The sequence below is a fragment of the Rhinopithecus bieti genome, unplaced genomic scaffold (genome assembly GCF_001698545.2).
Source record: "Rhinopithecus bieti isolate Rb0 unplaced genomic scaffold, ASM169854v2 scaffold_1012, whole genome shotgun sequence".
Classification (NCBI taxonomy): Eukaryota; Metazoa; Chordata; class Mammalia; order Primates; family Cercopithecidae; genus Rhinopithecus; species Rhinopithecus bieti.
In genome coordinates, this window is record NW_016803312.1 from 420643 (window position 1) to 440626 (window position 19984).

General features: G+C 37.1%; 1 protein-coding gene across 3 annotated transcripts in view; it reads left to right on the forward strand.

Annotated features, from left to right (window-relative positions):
* ITGA8 (integrin subunit alpha 8) overlaps positions 1 to 19984 on the forward strand; it is a 221473-nt gene that overhangs the window by 125296 nt on the left and 76193 nt on the right. For all 3 annotated transcript variants that reach the window (XM_017874126.1, XM_017874144.1, XM_017874133.1), the window contains exons 22-24: positions 1362 to 1441; positions 7013 to 7093; positions 18243 to 18348. In XM_017874126.1, the coding sequence (XP_017729615.1) occupies positions 1362 to 1441; positions 7013 to 7093; positions 18243 to 18348 (267 nt within the window). The remainder of the gene's footprint in view (positions 1 to 1361; positions 1442 to 7012; positions 7094 to 18242; positions 18349 to 19984) is intronic.

Genomic DNA, 19984 nt, shown 5'->3' on the forward strand with positions numbered 1-19984 from the left:
TGAACTGGTGCTACTGATTTGTGACAAAAGAGATGATTTATTATTAGTTCAAATTATTAGTGATTCATGTGAATGTGAGTTTTTGTTAATGGTTTGATTCTGATACTACAGTGGCTGTGACAACAGATTTGAAAGTTAGCTTGCAGGGATTTAAATTCTAGCTCTGTGGTTTATTTGCACTGCACCTGGAGCAAGGTACTTCATCTCTCTAATCCTCAGGTTGCTGCTCAATTGTATAATGTCAGCAACAACAGCCCCTATCCCAGAGTGCTTTTTGGGATTACATGAGATCACGTGTGTAAGGCATAGTACAGTGCTTGGAAGAGTAAGTAACACAATATTACAGATGTGTTAACTATTATTTTTACTTCCTTATTTATATCACCATTGAATTTATTTTCCCCATGTTTTTATCTATTTACAGGTTATGAAAACAATAAAAGCAGTTTTAAAATTTGGAAAATTTAAAAGGAAAAAATAATCCATATAACTGTAACCTCAACTAGAACATATTATTCTGAAACATTTTCCTATAATACATCCACGCTCCTGTACTGTAGAAGAATTTTGTGATTTGTAGACTTTTAAAACCATAGCTGAGGAGCATTGCACATAAACATTGTAACCTTCATTCATTGTTGATCGTTATTACATTAGAAGCATTTTCCATATTGTTGCATTGACTTCACAGCTATAATTTCAATGACTACATAAATGTCCGTTAAATAGAAGCATCATAGTTTTCTAAGTCAATTTCTGGCCAGGTGTGATGGTTCATGCTTGTAATCCCAGCACTTTGGGAGGCCAAGGCAGGAGGACTGTGTGAAATCAGGAGTTCAAGACCAGACTAGACTCTGTCTCTACAAATAACAAAAAAGTTAACCAGGTGTGGTGGTGTGCACCTGTGGCCCTTGCTACTTGGGAGGCTAAGGAAGGAGGATCACTCGAGCCCCTAAGTTGAGGCTGCAGTGAGCCACGCTCACACTACTGCACTCCAGCCTGGGTGATGGAGCAAGACCCTGTCTCAGTCAATCAATCAATCAATCAATCAGTGTCTTCTCATGTATTTGGATTATTTTCAATTTAACACACAAAAAGGTGGCAGGAGAAGAGGCAATACACAACTAAATGGAGAAAGAGAACCAATCTGTACTGTAACCTGAATCTTCTGGGGCCTGCAGTTCATTGCATGACTTCTCTCGGCTCTCAGCCACCTGGGTTAGAAGCAGAACAAAGGAGAGAGTTACAGTGATCCAGGGTGGGGTTTTGCAGTAATGAATTAACAAAATATTTTGATGTTGTGTACAAGCTACTCTCATGTAATAACTTTGTGTCCTGTGTGATTTTATTTTCTTTTTTAGTATTCCCTGGGCCTCCGATTTGCAGTTGCACGTCTCGAGAAAACAAACATGAGCATTAACTTCGATCTCCAAATCAGAAGGTTAGACCTTTACCTGCCTGTATTATTGACAGCACTCAACAGAAAAGAGATCCACAGTGAAATGATGCCACCTGTCAAGGTCCTTGGCCTTAAAAGCTCATCTGAAATTAGAACCCAGACTTTCACAGCTCATTTATTCTTTGTTTTCCTCAATTATTTCAGTAATTTCAACATTTTAGGGGTCTTGAAAAAGAGATTAAATTATATAGACCAAGTTATGAGATAGCAAAATTTTGTCCTGGGCACCCTCCCACCTGCTTTACTTCCACTTTTCCTCATTCCAAAGCGCATGCCTTTCCCCACCCTAACTCCATGCTCTCAGCTGGGCATCAGCTAGTCCCTGAGAACAAAATCTATGCAAAAAAGCATAGATTTTGCATTGGCAATCCTGAAGTCTCTTCAATTTCCAAGAATGAATGACTCTCTGATGGCTTACCTGTGAGCACTGTGGCAGGATGCAGGTGAGATACTCTATTTTGAGGGCAAACCCTTCTCTAGCAATGATAAGCCTAGCCATATAGGTAGCTGCCTCTCTTTTCTAAGGCTGACACTGTTTGAGAATTCAACTGTGACTTCACCTTCTTACCACCTATTCTGTTTGCTCCTTCGTGGCTGAAAATAATATTTTGTGAAATAGAAGACCTGAAGAAAGTAATGTGGCATTTGGACTGGGGCTTCCAGCTGTGAACTTAAACCCATTAACTGGGTGATGGAATCAGTTGAATGGCTCTAGACCCATATTAAAAGGAAATTGAATGGAAAGTAACATACAATATAATATAATATAGTATAGTATATACTAGTACAGCTTATGAAATGTTCCTTTCAGTAAGTATAAATATGTGTAGTAAGATGTCTAGTGAGATGTAAATATTTTTTGTGGTCTGCAGCTTTAAAAGTTTGAAAAACACTGATATAAACAGGACATGCAAGCCTTCTGTATTTATTTATACCGTGCCTGGCATGTTGAACCCTTGCTCTATTAAATGAATATGAAGTCAGTATCTACAATTTGAGTCTCAAACACTAGTGTGCAAGATGGTTAATTTCTAAGTTTATCTTAATATCTTGCAAGAAGTATCATTAGAGTGTGATAACTTTTAGAATAATGACTCCATGCAATGGATTACTTTTTAAATAACTACTTCAGCAAAAGGCTTAAGATTTTAAAAAATATATAAAGTCTGTAAGAATGTAGCAGATTTGTAAAATCCACAACCCATGTCACAAATTACTCTCCCACCCCAAACTTTGTGATAGATTTCTAGGGAGGAAGGTTTTCTCAACTTACCTTAGGTGTTCATTTCTGACCTTAATGAAATCTTTTTGAATTTAACTTAGACATTTTCTGCTGAATTTTGGGTTTTTTAAATCTGGGTAAAATTTAGTGATGGGGTATAGATGGAATGAACTCTTCCATAATATTCCTTCATTTTACCAAAAGCATGTTAAATTATTTCTTTGTATCTACAAAATATATTAAAGGTTTAGGAAGCCCTAAATATTTTACTTTGGAAATCTTCTGTTGATATTTCTAAGTATCTTAAGAAAATGCAACAAAACAGAAACAAAAAAAAACAGAAAACATGTCTTGGCAAAGTACCACCATCCCTCCAGACAGTAACCTGAAGTTTCTATTCCTCTCCATCATTGTCTGTGCCATTGATCCTCCACTGACATGAAGCTTTGTGTCACCTGGGGAAAGATACATCTCTCATAAAATACACAACCTTTGTATAGAAAGGAAGTCTGGTACAAAGGAAATTCATTGATATTTCCTCCTCACTCTTGGTTGAAGTTACAAAAGAGGATGGATGCAATTAGTAGTTCATCTAAGAAGCAAAAGACACTAGGTAGTGTTCTAGAGGCCTTCGCCAAGTCCATCCTGTAGATCATCATTTAAATAATGAATTCAGTAATGAAGTGCCGAATTTGCTGTAAAATAGAAATGACCACATTCTTAACATTCCCCTTCATCTAAAACAAAGGGTCATGACTGATTACATTCCATTTCTACTCATGACTATTTTAACATTACCCTAAAAAAATATAAAAATGCAGAAATGCAGAAAGAATTGAAATATACATATAGCATTAAATTCCCAAAACATACATTATAGGTATAAAAGCAAGAATACAGTGTTTGAGGCCGGGCACGGTGGATCACCTCTGTAATCCCAGCATTTTGGGAGTCCAAGGCAGGTGGATCACTTGAGGTCAGGAGTTCGAGACCAGCCTAGCCAACATGGTGAAACCTTTTCTCTAATAAAAGTACAGGGGCAAGCCTGTAGTCCCAGTTTCTCTGGAGGCTGAGGCTGGGGAATCGCTCGAACCCAGGAGGCAGAGGTTGCAGTGAGTCAAGATTGCGCCACTGCACTCCAGCCTGGGTGATAAGAGTGAGACCCCATCTTAAAAAAAAAAAAAAAAGAATACAGTGTTTGAGTAACACACTGTAAAAATTCAGTTACTAGGGTATTTGAGAGCTGAGCATTTATCTGCATGGTTTGCTGGCTGACTCCAAAGCTGTAAATAAGTGTGTAGATGCATGGTTTTGTATTTGGTTTAAATGTGTTTAAACCAAAAATAAATTAAACCAAATGTTCTGAAGTCTAAACTCTTACAGGCATGTATTGACTGCCATGACCTGCATTTAATGAATCCCTTTTCCACAAATAGAAGTCAAGAGAGAAATGGGCTTTATATGTTAATAAACTTAAAGTATTTCCTGTTACCAAATATTTGCATTAAGCGATCTCTCCATGCCCTCACTCTACATGACATAAACATTTTCCTCCCTGTGTCCAACAGGTCTCAGATTGCAATTGCCACATACAAACAGGTCTTGGTAACCATCTCAGAGTTGCTTCCTTAGTAATGGTGAGATGAATACTGTGTTATCTTTGCTGACATTCCAAAGACTGCAGAAAGCATAGAGGGAATGTTAGAATATAGGAAATAGGAAATAGTAAGGAAAAAGAAAATAGCATCCAAGTAATAACGTGAAAAACAAGTCTATCCATAGTATATAACATAGGGTGCAGTTGTAGAGAGGAAATTCATCATTCCTTGTGTAGAACCAGCACCAACAGTTTAAATAGTTCAGCTTCCATGGCGGTGATGGATGGCTTGTTTGGATGTAGCAGTGGTATTAGTGAGGGAGCTTTCCTTTCAGGAAAGAGGTCAAGGAAGCATCCAAGTTATTTATCAAGACTGGTTCCTTTCTTACCAGGAGATTTTGCTGACACCACTGGTATGCAGTAGCGAGTGTCATGGCAAGTCTGTGTGACAAAAGATGATTTTGATTAGCCGACCAGAAGGTCTGGACTCAGAATCTGCTGCTGTTCTTGCCACGTTTCAAAACAGCCTCTAAAAGCCTAGTGTTAGACTTGTTTTCAAGGATGATTTCAATGTTCAATGTCTATTTACATATTCACGGTATTGTGGGTAATGGGAAGTGTGTTATTTAAACCACTTGGGAAGAAAATACAATAGAATTATGCAATAACTTATATGAAACTTTGTTTTTTCATAATTATGATTTCCACAGCTGCCAAGCAGTAGTGAACTAGAAATAGAAAAAAGTCTGGTTAATCTATGGCACAAATATATTTAAATTTCCAAACTAAAGAATTACTCATAATATATTTGGAACCATAAAGTCTACAATAAGTAAAATTACTTAATTACTTCTTAGTGGTTAGAATTCAGAATACTGCCTTAAAAACACACACAGACATTTTTTTAGTTGACTGATCCTCCCCAGATGTGATCTTAATAAAATGGCCTGGAAACTGGGGTTCAGCCTCTGGAACAAGTCCCTTAAGCTCAGTCACGGGTTTAGTGGCGATGCTCCATTCCAGGAAATGAGCCTGACATTTGCCTGTTTATATCTTTTATGTGTGGTTGCAGTTTAAGTTGTCTTATCAGTATATACAATCGGCCAGGACTTTTCAAAAGCATCATGGGAACAATTCTGCCTCCTCCTGCTTTGAAAGCAGAATTTTATCATATCCTTTCCAGCTTTCACATTTGGAAAGCTTCAAAAGCTAGTCAGAACCTATCCCATTACCATCCTCTTGGTGCTAAAGCTTGTCCATCGAATCAGAGTGAGATTTGATGACAAAAAAAGAGGACGCCTTCTCTTCCTAACGACACCTGAATATAAACATGACCTGTTAGTGATGATGTGGCTGTGTCTCGGTTTGCTAAAAGCTGCCTAAGTTTTTAGTGACTTCAGTAAAAGCATAATTAGGATTATAAAATGCAGATGGAAGCTGCCTTCAAAACGCAGTTACTGGTTGAGACTCTTTGTGAAGTATGTTTTATTTTCCTCATAGCACATGCATTTTGAAACCCATGCATTTGTAAAAGTTGTTTCATATCTAATTATATTTGCTGGAGAGAAAAAACCCCAGCAAACTTAAAAAATAATTTTGCCACTGTTCAAAGAAGTATTGTTAAACACACACCTTCTATCTAGACACTCTTAATGCATTTTGTAAATATCCATGTCATCTCCTAATTGCTTGTTTATGAACTGCCCAACTTCCTTCGGTCTATATTCAGGGCATTGTGGGTAATGAAAAGTGTGTAATTTAAACCGGTCTTTTAAAATACCCTCCAACTCCTTGTCCTAGTTATCTGGTGAGTATGCAGTGAATATATGCTTATTTTAATACTAACTTAAGAAATAACCCGTAAGGAAGATAAAATTGCTGCCAAGCCAATGTATGGTATGATGCATCCCAGAGCCAAACACAAATGCTGTTTTGATTATGTATTTCTCTGCATTATTCATGCCAACTCTTCTCTTTATTAGCAAGGAAAATCAGGAGTTGGCTGTGCTGTCACTTCCTATTTAATGGGCAATGAACATGATATGCACAGAGTTGTTAAGGAATTTGTCCAAGGTAGAAGTTGCAAAATGAACTCAGTTCAATACCTTTTTGGTTTAGCCATTTTAAAAAGTGTTAGTTTTGGCCAGGCATGGTGGATCGCACCTGTAATCCCAGCACTTTGGGAGGCTGAGGTGGGCGGATCATGAGGTAGAGAGATTGAGACCACCCTGGCCAACATGGTGAAACCCCATCTCTACTACAAATACAAAAATTAACTGGGCGTAGTGGCGTATGCCTGTAGTTCCAGCTACCTGGGAGGCTGAGGTAGGAGAATCGCTTGAACTGGGGAGTCAGAGGTTGCAGTGAGCTGAGACTGAGCCACTGCACTCCAACCTGGCAACAGAGGGAGACTCCATCTCAAAAAAAAAAAAAAAAAAAAAAAAAAAAAAAAAAAAAAAAAAAAAAAAAAAGAAGTGTTAGTGTCTCCAGATATCTATTGTATTTCCAGATAAAGTGTCTCTTCATAGACAGTTGTTACATTACTATTGATCCTCAAAGATCTTAGCATTTCTCTGTACAAATGGTTACGATTTTGGAGAATGAATACACTTGTTTCCTGAATGATCAGGTTAGTAATGTATGTTGCTCCTGTGATATACAGAATGTTTATGATCATATATTGTAATAATACATCTGAGCAGATAGATTTAAATCACATGTCCCTGTGTTTTAGTTCCAACAAGGACAATCCAGACAGCAATTTTGTGAGCCTGCAAATCAACATCACTGCTGTAGCGCAGGTGGAAATAAGAGGGTAAGTAGTAAGCAACGCATTGTAATAGTATATAGCCTTCTGTATGTAGGGTTAAGATAAAATACTAGTGAAAATGATGTGGAATTTTCCTGATGCATTAGAGATCACAGTTCATTTTGGATATTAATTTTCACTCTTTTCTACTGATTGTTATTAGCTTTCCATTGGAAAGCAGAGTAAACCCTAAGTAATAATTAACTCCAAGAATATCAAAACAAGAAATCACTTTATGCCAGGTGTGGTGGCTCATGACTGTTATCCCAGCACTTTGGGAGGCCGAAGTGAGCAGATCACCTGAGGTTAGGAGTTTGAGACCAGCCTAGCCAACATCGTGAAACCCTGTCTCTCCTAAAAATACAAAAATTAGCCAAGCGTAGTTGTGGGTACCTGTAATCCCAGCTAATCAGGGGGCTGAGGCAGGAGAATCACTTGAACGCGGGAGGCAGAGATTGCAGTGAGCCACTTCAGCCTAGGTGACAAGAGTGAAACTCCGTCTCAAAAAAAAAAAAAAAAAAAAGAAAGAAATCACTTTATTCCCCAAATTGACAGTGTAGTCATCAAACTATAAAAACCAGTTGATAAGAAGGCAGATAAAATAGACAACCATGTGATTCCCTGAAAAAAAGTCTCAATTCTCCAATAATTATTTTAGCATAATGACATTTTAGCCTTACCACGCCACATCTGGAGTTTAATAAATGACTTACTCTCAGATGCAAGGGTCAATTGGATCTATATTTTATATCTTTTTTCTTTGGTCCTATTCTTTAAGGAAGGTGCCAATAAGCAATCAATTGAGAGACGGGGGAAAAGGGTCAAGGAAATGACAACCAGCTGCAAAATCCATGCCTGGGGAAAAAAGAAATCAGAAATGGGTTGTGTGTAGTTCTTATCTTGAATGAAGTTGGACTTCGTTGATTTTTTTTTTTTTCTGATGATTCTGGTTTTTCAGAACAATCACGGATTTGGCTAAAAATGTCAACTGGTATTTTGGACCAAGTTGTCACTGGGGTTCCAGAATCCTGGTTTCCTTCCTTTTCCACGGTGGTTTACAAGCTTCCGTGATGACATCTGGTATTTCTGCAGGCAGAGCCAGTGCTGCCATGGGTTCTGCCCTGCTGTCCTGGTGCCTGATAGATTATTCTCTAATCTATCGGATTAGAGAATAATAGCAATGTCTAACATGTACCGTTCCTTTCTGGGTGCTACTCCAAGTTAGCCCACCTTAAAATGAACTAGTATTCTCCTTGTATAGGTGAGGGAACTGTGGCCCAAGGAGTTGAAGGTTAAACTAGAAAATGCCAGAATGTTAATATAGGCAACTGTCTCCAGAGCTCATGCTTTGAAATGATCATGCTATCTATCCTGCCTGGGATATTGTTTTTTGAAACTTATCTACATAAAATCATATTCTATGTATGTTTCTGACTTTTTTCCATTCAAACCAATGTTTTTGAGATTCATTTTAGTGCACATGCCTGTAAGTCATTCATGTCAACTGCCCGAGTGTTGCATTGTAAAACTATATCATAGTTTATCTTATTTTACTTTATTTTGAGACTGGGCCTCACTCTGTCACCCAGGCTGATCTTGGCTCACTGCAACCTCCACCTCTTGGATTCAAGTGATTCTTGGGCCTCAGCCTCCTCAGTAGCTGGGATTACAGGCATGCACCATGCTTGACTAATTTTTGTATTGTTAGTAGAGACAGGGTTTCACCATGTTGACCAGGCTGGTCTCGAACTCCTGCCTTCAGGTGAATCTGCCCACCTCAGCCTCCCAAAGTACTAGGATTATTATAGGCCTGAGCCACCGTGCCTGGAAAAAATATACCATAATTTATTTATCTATTCTACTCTTGATGAAAATGCAAGGCTTTCATTATTTACCTTTTTGCAATTGTTTTTTGTACATATCTTCCAGTACACATGGAGAAGAATGTCAGCAGAGGATATGCTTAGAAGTGGAAATTCAGGATGAGAGAATAGGCTCTATTTAACTTTATGACATAATACCAAAGTCTTTTTCAAAATACTTATGCCAAATTACACTCCCGTAAGAAGTGGGTAAAGTTTCCGTTTCCCCACACTGTCAGCTAACTCTCAACATGGTCAGGTTTTTGAGCCAGAATGGTGGATCAGAAATGGTACCTTACTTTAACTTGCAGTCCCCTGGTACACAATACCAAAAAGAGTTTGGTGTTACGTATTTTTAGTAGAGATGGGGTTTCGCCATGTTGGCCAGGCTGGTCTCGAACTCTGGACCTCAGGTGATCCACCTGCCTTGGTCTCCCAAAGTGCTGGGATTACAGGCATGAGCCACCACACCCAGCCTTTTTTGCACATAGTTCTACTAAAAGAGTTGACTTTTTCTCATTAGTGTACAGAAATTCTTTTCTATTCTAGAGTTTAGGCACTAATCCTTTATCAGTTACAAAGATTGCCAGTATCTTTCAACAGCTTATGGAGTTTGTGGGGTTTTTGAAAAGTCAGATTTATTGGAAAATAAATTACATAAAGTAAAATTCATCCTTTTTAGGTGTCTAGTTGACGAAGTTATGACATCAAAAGAACATACAATGTAGAACAGTACCATCACTCCACATAGTTCTTTTGGACTACTTTATAATCAACACTTCCCCACCCCGAGACCCTGGCAACCTTGGCCTATTTTCTGTCACTATAGTTTTGCCTTTTTCCATCTATAATGTCATGTAAGTCATTGAGAATGATGCTGGTTTCTTTCACCTAACCTAATGCACTTGAGAAACATCTATGTTCTTGGATGTATCAGTAGACAATTTCTTTATATATATATACTTTTCTTATTATTATACTTTAAGTTCTGGGATACATGTGCAGAATGTGCAGGTTTGTTACGTAGGTATACACGTGCCATGATGGCTTGCTGCACCCATCAACCCGTCATCTACATTAGGTATTTCTCCTAACGTTCTCCTAACCCTCCACCCTCTGACAGGCCCCGCTCTGTGATGTTCCCTTCCCTATGTCCATGTGTTCTCATTGTTCAACTCCCACTTAGGAGTGAGAACATGTGGTGTTTGGTTTTCTGTTCCTGTGTTAGTTTGCTAAGAATGATGGTTTCCAGCTTCATCCATGTCCCTGCAAAAGACATGAAATCCTTTTTTTATGACTACATAGTATTCCATGGTGTATATGTGCCACATTTTCTTTATCCAGTCTATCATTGATGGGCATTTCGGTTGGTTCCAAGTCTTTGCTATGATGGTTTCTCTTTACTGCTGAGAAGTATTCCATTGTATGGATGGACGTCCAGTGTTCAGTTCATTCATTCACTCATTCGTGAACATTTGAGTTGTCTCCAGTTTGAGCTATAAAGAATAAAGCTGCTATAAGTATTCATGTGCAGATCTTTGTTGGAATATTTGCTTTCACAAATGTAATTACTGAGTTGTATGATAAGTGTATCTTTACAGGAAACTGTGCAACTGTTTTCCAGAAAGGCTATACTGTTTCCATTATTCACTCCCATCAGTCATGCATGAGAGTTGTAGTCATGCACCATTTTTGCCAGCATGTGCTTTATGTTGGTTTGTATTTAGTCATTCTAGTAAGCTTATAGTGTACTGCTGAGTTTTTAGTTTTCATTTACTTAATGACTAGCTACATTGGGCAACTTTTCAGTGCTTATTTGCCATCAATATCTCATTTTTGGTGAAGTGTCCCTTCAAATCTTTTACCCATTTATTGGGTTTTCTGTCTCCTTATTATCGAGTTGTAGAAGTTCTTTGTATATTCTGGATACAAAGCCATTTACCAAATATGTGTCCTGTGATTATTTTCTCCCAGTATACAGTTTGGATTTATATTTCCTTAATAGTGATGTTTAAGGAGCAAAAGTTTGATGAAATCCAGTTGATTAATTTTTTAATGGTTTGTGTTCTTTGTGTCCTAATGTGAAATAACGCTGTTCCAAAGTCACAAAGATTTTCACCTGTATTTTCTTCTAGGAGTTGTATAATTTCAGGTTTTACACTTGGAGCTATAATTATAAGCTAATTGTTGTATGTGGTGTGAGGTGAGGGCCCAGGGTCTTTTTTTTTTTTTTGGTGTGTGGGGTGGGGCCCGGGTTTTTTTTTTTTTTTTTTTTTTTTTTTTTTTTTTTGAGACAAGGTCTCACTCTATCTCCCAGGCTGGAGTGCAGTGGTGCAATCAAAGCTCACTGCAGCCTCCAACTCCTGGGTTCAAGTGATCCTCCCACTGCAGCCTTCCAAGCAGCTGGGACTGCAGGCATGCACCACCATGCCAAGTCAATGTTTAAAAGTTTTGTGGAGATGAGCTCCCACTATATCGCCCACGCTGGTCTTGAATTCCTGGCCTCAAGCAATCTTCCTGCCTCAGCCTCCCAAAATGCTAGGATTACAGGCATGAGCCACTGTACCTGGCACACTTTTACACATGAATACCTAATGCCATTTATTGAAAAGACCATTTTTACCCCCACTGAATTACTTTGGCACCTTTGTTGAAAATCCATTATTATATGTGAGAGTCTATTTCTGGATTTGCTATTCTCTTCTATTGATGTATGTATGTATGTATGTATGTACAGCTATCTTTCTAATCTATATAATAAGGCTTGAAATATAGGAATGTATCCTGAGATTTTGACAAATTCATTTGTAAATTCTAGTAGCTTTTTGTTTGCATATTTCCTAGTATCTTCTATAAAATTGTGTTGTCTGCAAATAAAGACTTTTTTCTTATTTTCCCATCTGCATATGCAAAAGTTTATCCAATTATAAAGTTAGAGGGGACAGTCCCCACACAAGATCATTTGCATTTTTCACACCAACTGCAAATTCAGGTGATTCCCAAAACCACCCTCAGTGTCAAAAATTCAGTAGAAGTACGCAGAACTCATTGAAAGCTATTACACTTACAGACATTATTACAGAGAGAAGAGACATTAAAATCAGTCAAGGGAAGAAATACATACTGTGGAATCTGGAAAAGGACCAAACACAGGGCTTCCATGGTTCTCCCCTGTGGAGTTAAGGGATGTTACTTTTCTGCTATTGACATGTGACAATATGCATGGAGTATCACCTACCAGGGAAGCTCACCCAAGCCTCAGTGGTCAGAGTTTTTACTGCAGTTCTACGACATAGGCATGATTGATTGATCATCTGCCCATGTGATTGATCATCTGCCCATATAATTGATCTTAGTCTCCAAGTTGATTGATATGATGTGACCAAAACTTCCACTCTATATCACATTGTTGGTCTTTCTGGTATGAACAACCCCCACTCTAAATCATATTGTTGGGATATCTATTGTGATTCAAGGCCCCAGGCAAGCAAAGCTATTCCTATCAGGCATACAATTCCAAGAGCTCAGGCATTACCCCCCAGAAGCTGAGGGCCAAGGCCAGACCTCTTCTTGGACAAGATGTAAATTATTTGTTACATAGTTATGCCTTTCATTTTTTTTCCTTCCCTTATAGCATAGACTAGGAAAATCAGTGCACGATCAATAGAAGTGGTAAAAAGAGATATCCTTGCCTTGTTCAATTTTACAAGAACACCATTCAGCCTTTTACTATCAAGTTTGATGCCAGCTGCAGGGATTTTGTAGACACCCTTGATCAAGTTGAGGATGTTCTCTCTTATTTCTACTTTTCTTGAGAATTTTTAACATGAATGTATGTTCAGTTTTTTCAAATGTTTTTTCTGTGTATATGAAGATGGTTAAATTGTTTTCCTTTTTTATCCATTAAAAGTGGTGAACTGATTAATTTTTGGTTTTGAATTTTAAACCAAACTTGCATTCTGGAGAAGAAACACATTTAGTCTTGATGATTATCCTTTTTGATATTCTGGGATTCGACTTGCTAAAATTTTATTAGTGACTTTTACATCTATGTTCGTAAGAAGTACTGATCTGTAGTTCTCCTTTCTCACAATATCTTTTTCTAATTTGGGTGTCAGGTGAGTGCTAGCTCCATAAAATGATTTGTAAGTATTCCTTCATCTGCTTTATTTTCTGGAGTAATTCATGTAGAGTTGGTATTATTTATTCCTCAAATATTTGGTAAAATTCAATGAAGACTTCTGAGTCTGGAGGGTTTGGTGGGGATTTTTTTGTAGGAAGGTTTTGAACAAGTCAACTTCATTCTTAGACGTAAGGTTATTTCTAATATCTATTTCTATTTGAATGGGCTATAGCAGTTTCTCATTAAAGGAATTTGTCTATTTCATCTAAGTTGTTACATGTATTGGCATAATGTTGTTCATAATATTCTCTCACTGTCCTTTTAATAGCTGTGGGATTTCTAGTGATGCCTTCTCCATCATTATTGAAATGGGTAGTTTATATCTTCTCCTTTTTTCTTTCTTTTTTTTAACATTTTCTGATCGGTCTGGCTAGAGTTTAGTGATCTTTTCAAAGAATCCTTTTTTTGTTTTCTTAATTTTTCTTTGTTTTCTTTATTTTTTCTTTTTTTTCTATTTTATCGGCTTCAGTTTTTCTTGTCCTTTCTCGTGCTTTCTTTGGATTTGACTTTCTCTCCCATTTCTAGTTCTTCCATGCAGAAATTTTATGTTTGACTGGAGACTTTTTTTTGTATATAAGCATGTAGAGGTATAAATTTAGCAGCATGCCAAAATGTTGATATGTTGGGGTTTTTGTTATAACTCAGCTTAAAATATTTTCTAGTTTTCTTTGTGACTCCTTCCTTAGTCATGAGTTGACTCACTGGAAGTGACTTGTTTGATTTACAAATATTTGGAGCTAATCTAGATGTTTTATTTTTGTTGACTTCTAATTGCATTCTCTTATCTTTCTCGATGAGGAAATTGCTATTTTTAAAAATCAGAGAAAAAAACACAAGTATTATTTTTTACTATCTTATTTTACATCTTTTCAAAGCTTATAATTAATGTATATGAACTTTCGTCTCCTTCTTTAGGCTTAGTGTATCTTAGTTTTCTAGCCAAAATAAGTTGAAACTGTTTCTTAATTCCAAAATAAATTTAAAATTGGGAAATATTTCTATTTGTTAGGACATAACTAAATCCAAGACAACTAACGGCTGAATATAACTGTCTTTATTCTCAATATCCATTTTATGAGATTACTATTTTCAATATTACTGTCATTACTTACAGTAAAAAAAAGAAGGAAATTTCTATTCACTTTTGCCAATAATCAAAATAGATCATTAAAGTTGGGTTTCTCATATGAATGTGGTTACTTTAATAGCTACATTAATGTCCAACAATTGGCCACAGTTTATTCACTAAGACTGTGTTAAAATCCTTTTTAGCCATTTACATAGTAAAACTCTTTCCTGCAAATATGCAGCAAAACATTGGTTTCAATGTTTAATACATCAAAGAACAAACAGCTACTGTTTGAAAATCTTCCATGTTCTCTCCCGGAAATTTCTTTTTTTTTTTTTTTTTTGGTCTGTGGTGTTTATTCTGATGTAATTTATCATGCTTTATTTTAAGCAGTTTTTTATCTACTTTTTTTATAATTAAAAAATAAACAAAATGGATTTATTTATTTGAGTGGGAAAAAAATACTGAGAATTTTTCCATTTCTTTCAAAGCTAGATAACATCATCTTTAAGCAGATCTGTATGCATTTCATGGTACAAAGGATCAGTTTAGCACATGTCTGTGAGAAGTAAACTTGGCCACAAGAGACAGCACCACATACACTGAGTTCATGAAGAGTAGTAAGAGTGCAGATTTTGTAAAATAATCAAGATTGAATGGGTATGTACTAAGAGAGACCACAAACATGAACAACTGAGGTTTGCATAGGATACTGTCCACAGCAGGTAGGGTCAAGACTGTTCCATACAATACGTGGTAGTCTTTGCTATTTGGGAATGATAGGGTTTGAAAACAAGGATTTGAAACAGGATTCACAACACACTACCAAATCCTCAGATTTGAATTTCCTGATTGCGTATATACTTCAACTTACTGAAAACCTAATTCCTTTATTCCAGAAAAATGAAAACTTAAGTTCACACAAGAATCCACAAATAGGAAGGGGGGAGGGGTGCCATTGGGAGTTATACCTGATGTAAATGATGAGTTGATGGGTGCTGACAATTTGATGGGTGCAGCACACCAACATGGCACAAGTATACATATGTAACAAACCTGCACGTTGTGCACATGTACCCTAGAACTTAAAGTATAATAATAAAAAAAAAAAGGCATCATAAGGAAAAAGAGATTAAGAAAGATGATATTCAGGCTGCAAACCTTAAAAAAAAAAAGAATCCATAAATAAATCTTTATAGCAGCTTTGTTAATAATGGCCAGAAATTGCAAACAGCCCAAATGTCCTTTGACGGGTTGATAGTTAAACTAATTATGGTACATCCATCCCATAGAATATCACTCAACAATAAACAGTAATGAATAATCGACAGAAGGACCTTTAGGGAAGTATGCAGAGTCAAAAAAGCCAATACCAAAAGATTGCATCCTGTATGATTCCAATTATATAACATTCTTGAAATGACAGAATTATATAAACGAGGAACAGATTAGTGGTTGCCAAGAAATATGGAGGAGATAGGGACAGAGGGAAGTGGATGTTCCTGTAAAAGGGGGTCTTTGTGGTGATAGAAGTGTTCTTGACTATGTCAATGACAATATTCTGGTTGTGATATTACATACAATATCACATTTTGGTTTTGCAAGCTGTTACAATTGGGGAAACTGCTAAATAGTACATGGAATCTCTCCATATTATTTCTTACAACTACATATGAATCTACAATTATCTCAAAATAACGTTTAATTAAAAAAAAAAAAAACTAATTCCTTGCTTCTCCCAAAATGCATTTCTCATGTTTGTTGTTACCATTAACAGTACCCCAGTCTTCTTCCTCTCTGAGGGTCTCACTGGGGTAATGTTCTAGCTTCCATCTTAGGATGGAAGGGTATGCAGTGAGGGTTGTAAGATTACCACACTGGCTGTTCATCCTAGGCAAATTACTTCAATATATTCTGTGTTGCTTGCTTTCTTCCTTCTTTCTAAAAAATTCACTTTGAAAACCATGAACACTGATTTAGTTGAGATCTTTAGAGAACCATTCTTTACCATGGTTTCTCTGGATTTGAAGTAGTCTTCAGTGGGTAAATAACTGAGTTTTGTGACCTATGCTTTTTAAATAATTTTGATATGATGTTTTGATAGATTATGTGTTTCTTCATAGACTTCTATTTGATTTTTTGTTACAGAACTATGCCAGGAAATTTAAGTCATCTTCACTAAATACCACTGCAGCTTAGGAGCCCCGAAGGTGCATTTTATATTAGAAATAGAGTAGATGGTACTTAGGATCCGAGTTCTAGATCTCACCTGCAACTAACCCTCTACTTTCCTGTACAACAGTCTTCCTTTCAGGTATAAAATGAAGGGTTTTGACGATATCATCTCCATAGTACTGGTCAAGATTCAAATACATATAATTCTATGAACCTAGGGAATTTATGACCAGTCCTGTGGATTGATAACCATAAAAACAAAAGTTTTCAGAGAAAATGTGTTCAGCTTCTATGCTGTGTTTGTTCTCTCTGCAAAATAAATAAATTAATAAAAGTTTCCCTAGAACCTCACAATAGACAATGGATTGTGAACACAAACTCAACTCTCTGTTGCCAAGCTGAAAGCAAACTCCAGCTTTGGGTGGTGAGATTGTCAAGACAGGAATAGAAACCCAGGCTCTCTGGGCTTCTCTCTGATGAAAGGAGTCTGTCATGATTTAATCAAACCAAGTAAGAAAAGGGAACATAGCATAATGACAAACCAATATAAAGGTAGAAATGTTTGTGGTATCAGTCCAGCAAAGTTGTGCCCTGTTCTTCTCATTTAACATTGCACAGTAAGGACATATGCAAAGAGCTATGCAATTTAGCAACATTTCTGTGGGTTGTCTGTTTTTAAAATGTAGTCATTCCTAGAAAACAATGTAGTCAAATTAACTTTGACCAAAAGCATTTGAGATGTTTTCCAATCATTTGTGGTACACAGACCAAAGAGTTTATCATAATTTTCCAGATGAAGAAAGAGAGATATACAGAAATTAAATTACTTGCCCTAGGGTCAGAATATAACCCAATAAATTTTGCTAACATTTGAAGTTGCCAGAGGCCATGTTAATTATTGGATACCTTCAAAAGGGCACTATGACATCTGATTGCCAAAAGAGATGTTTTCTGTTGAGGTTACTTTTAGTTGAAAGTCTAGGAATTCTTTTAAAGACACATTTTACCTAAAAACTGCTAGAAGATATTGGTTTGTTTTGAGGACTGCCTTTCTTAAGATTTTGTAAAAATAACAACTTAGTTTGTAATCAGCTTTTTATATGAAATAATGCCATGTATTGTATGTCATTTATCCAATGCTCATTTTCTAGGTGTAAGTTGCAGGAAAAAAAAATAATCATATGTCAAGTTAATATCCTACTTCCTTGATTACACCATTTAACTCTCTGTCTCTCTCTCACACTTGAGATATCTATAAGACCACTCTATAACTCAATCACACTTTATTTTGTTCTGGCTCTGGGCCTGGCTTTCCTGGGAAGCCAAAGCAATATAGGAAGGAGGAATGTACAATGACCGCTTTTCCACTCTGGTGACTTCAACCAGAAACTGTATTTTTTCATCACTGGACATTTAACACAACACACAGCATCCTAGACTTTTTTTATCTGCAAAAAAGAGTCCCATTTCTTGATATGGCTTAAAGCAGGGATTAAATAACCGCCTCCCCACCCCCACCCCACCACACACACACACGTTCTCACATGTGAAATAGATGGATATATAGGTTTGGTTATTCATCTCAACTCAGGAACACTCTCCACTCTCTTCTTTAGTGCCCACGAGATGAGATACTATAAAATAGTTGCCCTCAGGGTTGGAGAGCCTGCAGTAGCAGTTTCAGATCCTTCACCATGGCTGTAGTCATTCTACTGGATGTCACTTGCAATATTTTTCCCTGTAGGGAATATCTACTCAAATAAATTGAAAGCCACTTTCTTCTGCTTCTGTTAGTGTACTGTCCACTAGTAAAACATTCTTTACCTTGGCCACTGCCAGCAATTAACAGGACATTTCATGTTGCAGAGTGTCACACCCTCCGCAGATTGTTCTACCCATTCATAACTGGGAACCAGAAGAGGAGCCCCACAAAGAGGAAGAGGTTGGACCATTGGTGGAACATATTTACGAGGTAGCCATTGTCTATGTTAAAGTTGTGTTAGGGCTTTATTCTTAAGCCCTGTGCAAATAAATTCTATGTAGCATGATTACTATTATTATTATTTTGAGACAGGGTCTTGCTGTGTCTCCCAGGTTGGAGTACAGTGGTTCAGTCACAGCTCACTGCAGCCTCGAACTTCTGGGCTCAAGCAATCCTCCCATTTCAGCTTTCTGAGTAGCTGGGACTACAGGTGGACAACACCACACCTGGCTAATTTTTGTATTTTTTTCTAGAGACAGGGTTTCGCCATGTTGCCCAGGCTAGTCTCGAACTCCTGAGCTCAAGCGATCCACCCACCTGAGCCCCTCACAGTGCTAGGACTACAGTAGATAGCATTTTAAAAGACATCAACCCAAGTTCTGAGCTGTATATACCACCTAGGTTTGTGCTGTGATGCTATCATATTGTAGTGGGGTGTAGTGGAGTGTTCTGTTGCTTAATTCTGGATATAATCACTTGTTCCTTAGTATGAGAGCCATTACCTGGTGAAAACACTTTATCTTGTTATTGTTGTTATTGTTGTTGTCATTGTTGTTTTTAATTATTTCCGTTTTTAAAAATATTTGGACAACCTAGACATAAAAATGGCTAGCTTCCTAGACATTACTTCATTTTTTCCTATATTTCAGGTATCCTTAAAACCCACCCATCTTTTAAACTGAAGGTCACCAACTAGAAGGTACCAGACAGAAAATGTTAAGAACTATTCACTATTGTGCTAATATATATAGATAGATAGATAGAGATAAATATATATAGATATATAGATATACAAGTGGCCAGGTGTGGTGGCTCATGCCTGTAATCCCAGCACTTTGGGAGGCCAAGGTAGGTGGATCATGAGGTCAAGAGATCAAGACCATCCTGGCCAACATGGTGAAACCCTATCTCTACTAAATCTACAAAAATTAACTGGGCATGGTGGCATAAGCCTGTAGTCCCAGCTACTCGAGACGCTGAGGGAGGAGAATCGCTTGACCCCGGGAGGCAGAAGTTGCAGTCAGCCAAGATCATGCCACTGCACTCTAGCCTGGCGACAGAGTGAGACTATGTCTCTAAAATAAAATAAAATAAAATAAAATAAAATAAAAGCATACATAATATATGAGATGGGAATATGGTACATAGATAAAAATAATTTTACTTTTCATCCAAAGAACCCAAATTGGAAATGAATATCTTATTCTGAGATTTTAAATAATTCGTTGATTAGTAAAATATTTTCCAGAAGTGAACCAGTGATGCATAAAAAGGAGTTGATGTTCTTTTCCCATTTCAGGCACTAAGTTGTGAACAGGGAGAGGATCTGTTGACCCATCACCTGAAACATTTAAACCTTTTTTCAGTTAGAAGCCAACATAGATGGCTGGGCACAGTGGTCCAAGCCTGTAATCCCAGCACTTTGGAGGCTGAGTTAGGAGAAGCACTTGAGGCCAGAAGCTCAGGACCAGCCTGGCCAACATAGCAAGGCCCAATCTCTAAAAATAATAATAAAAAAACATAAATAATTTTCTAAAAAGAAACCAACATATAGCAAAGTGTTAGTTTAGTAGTTGTTCAGGTTTTTGTTTGGTATTGCTCTGCTTTTTTTTTTTTTTTTTTTTTT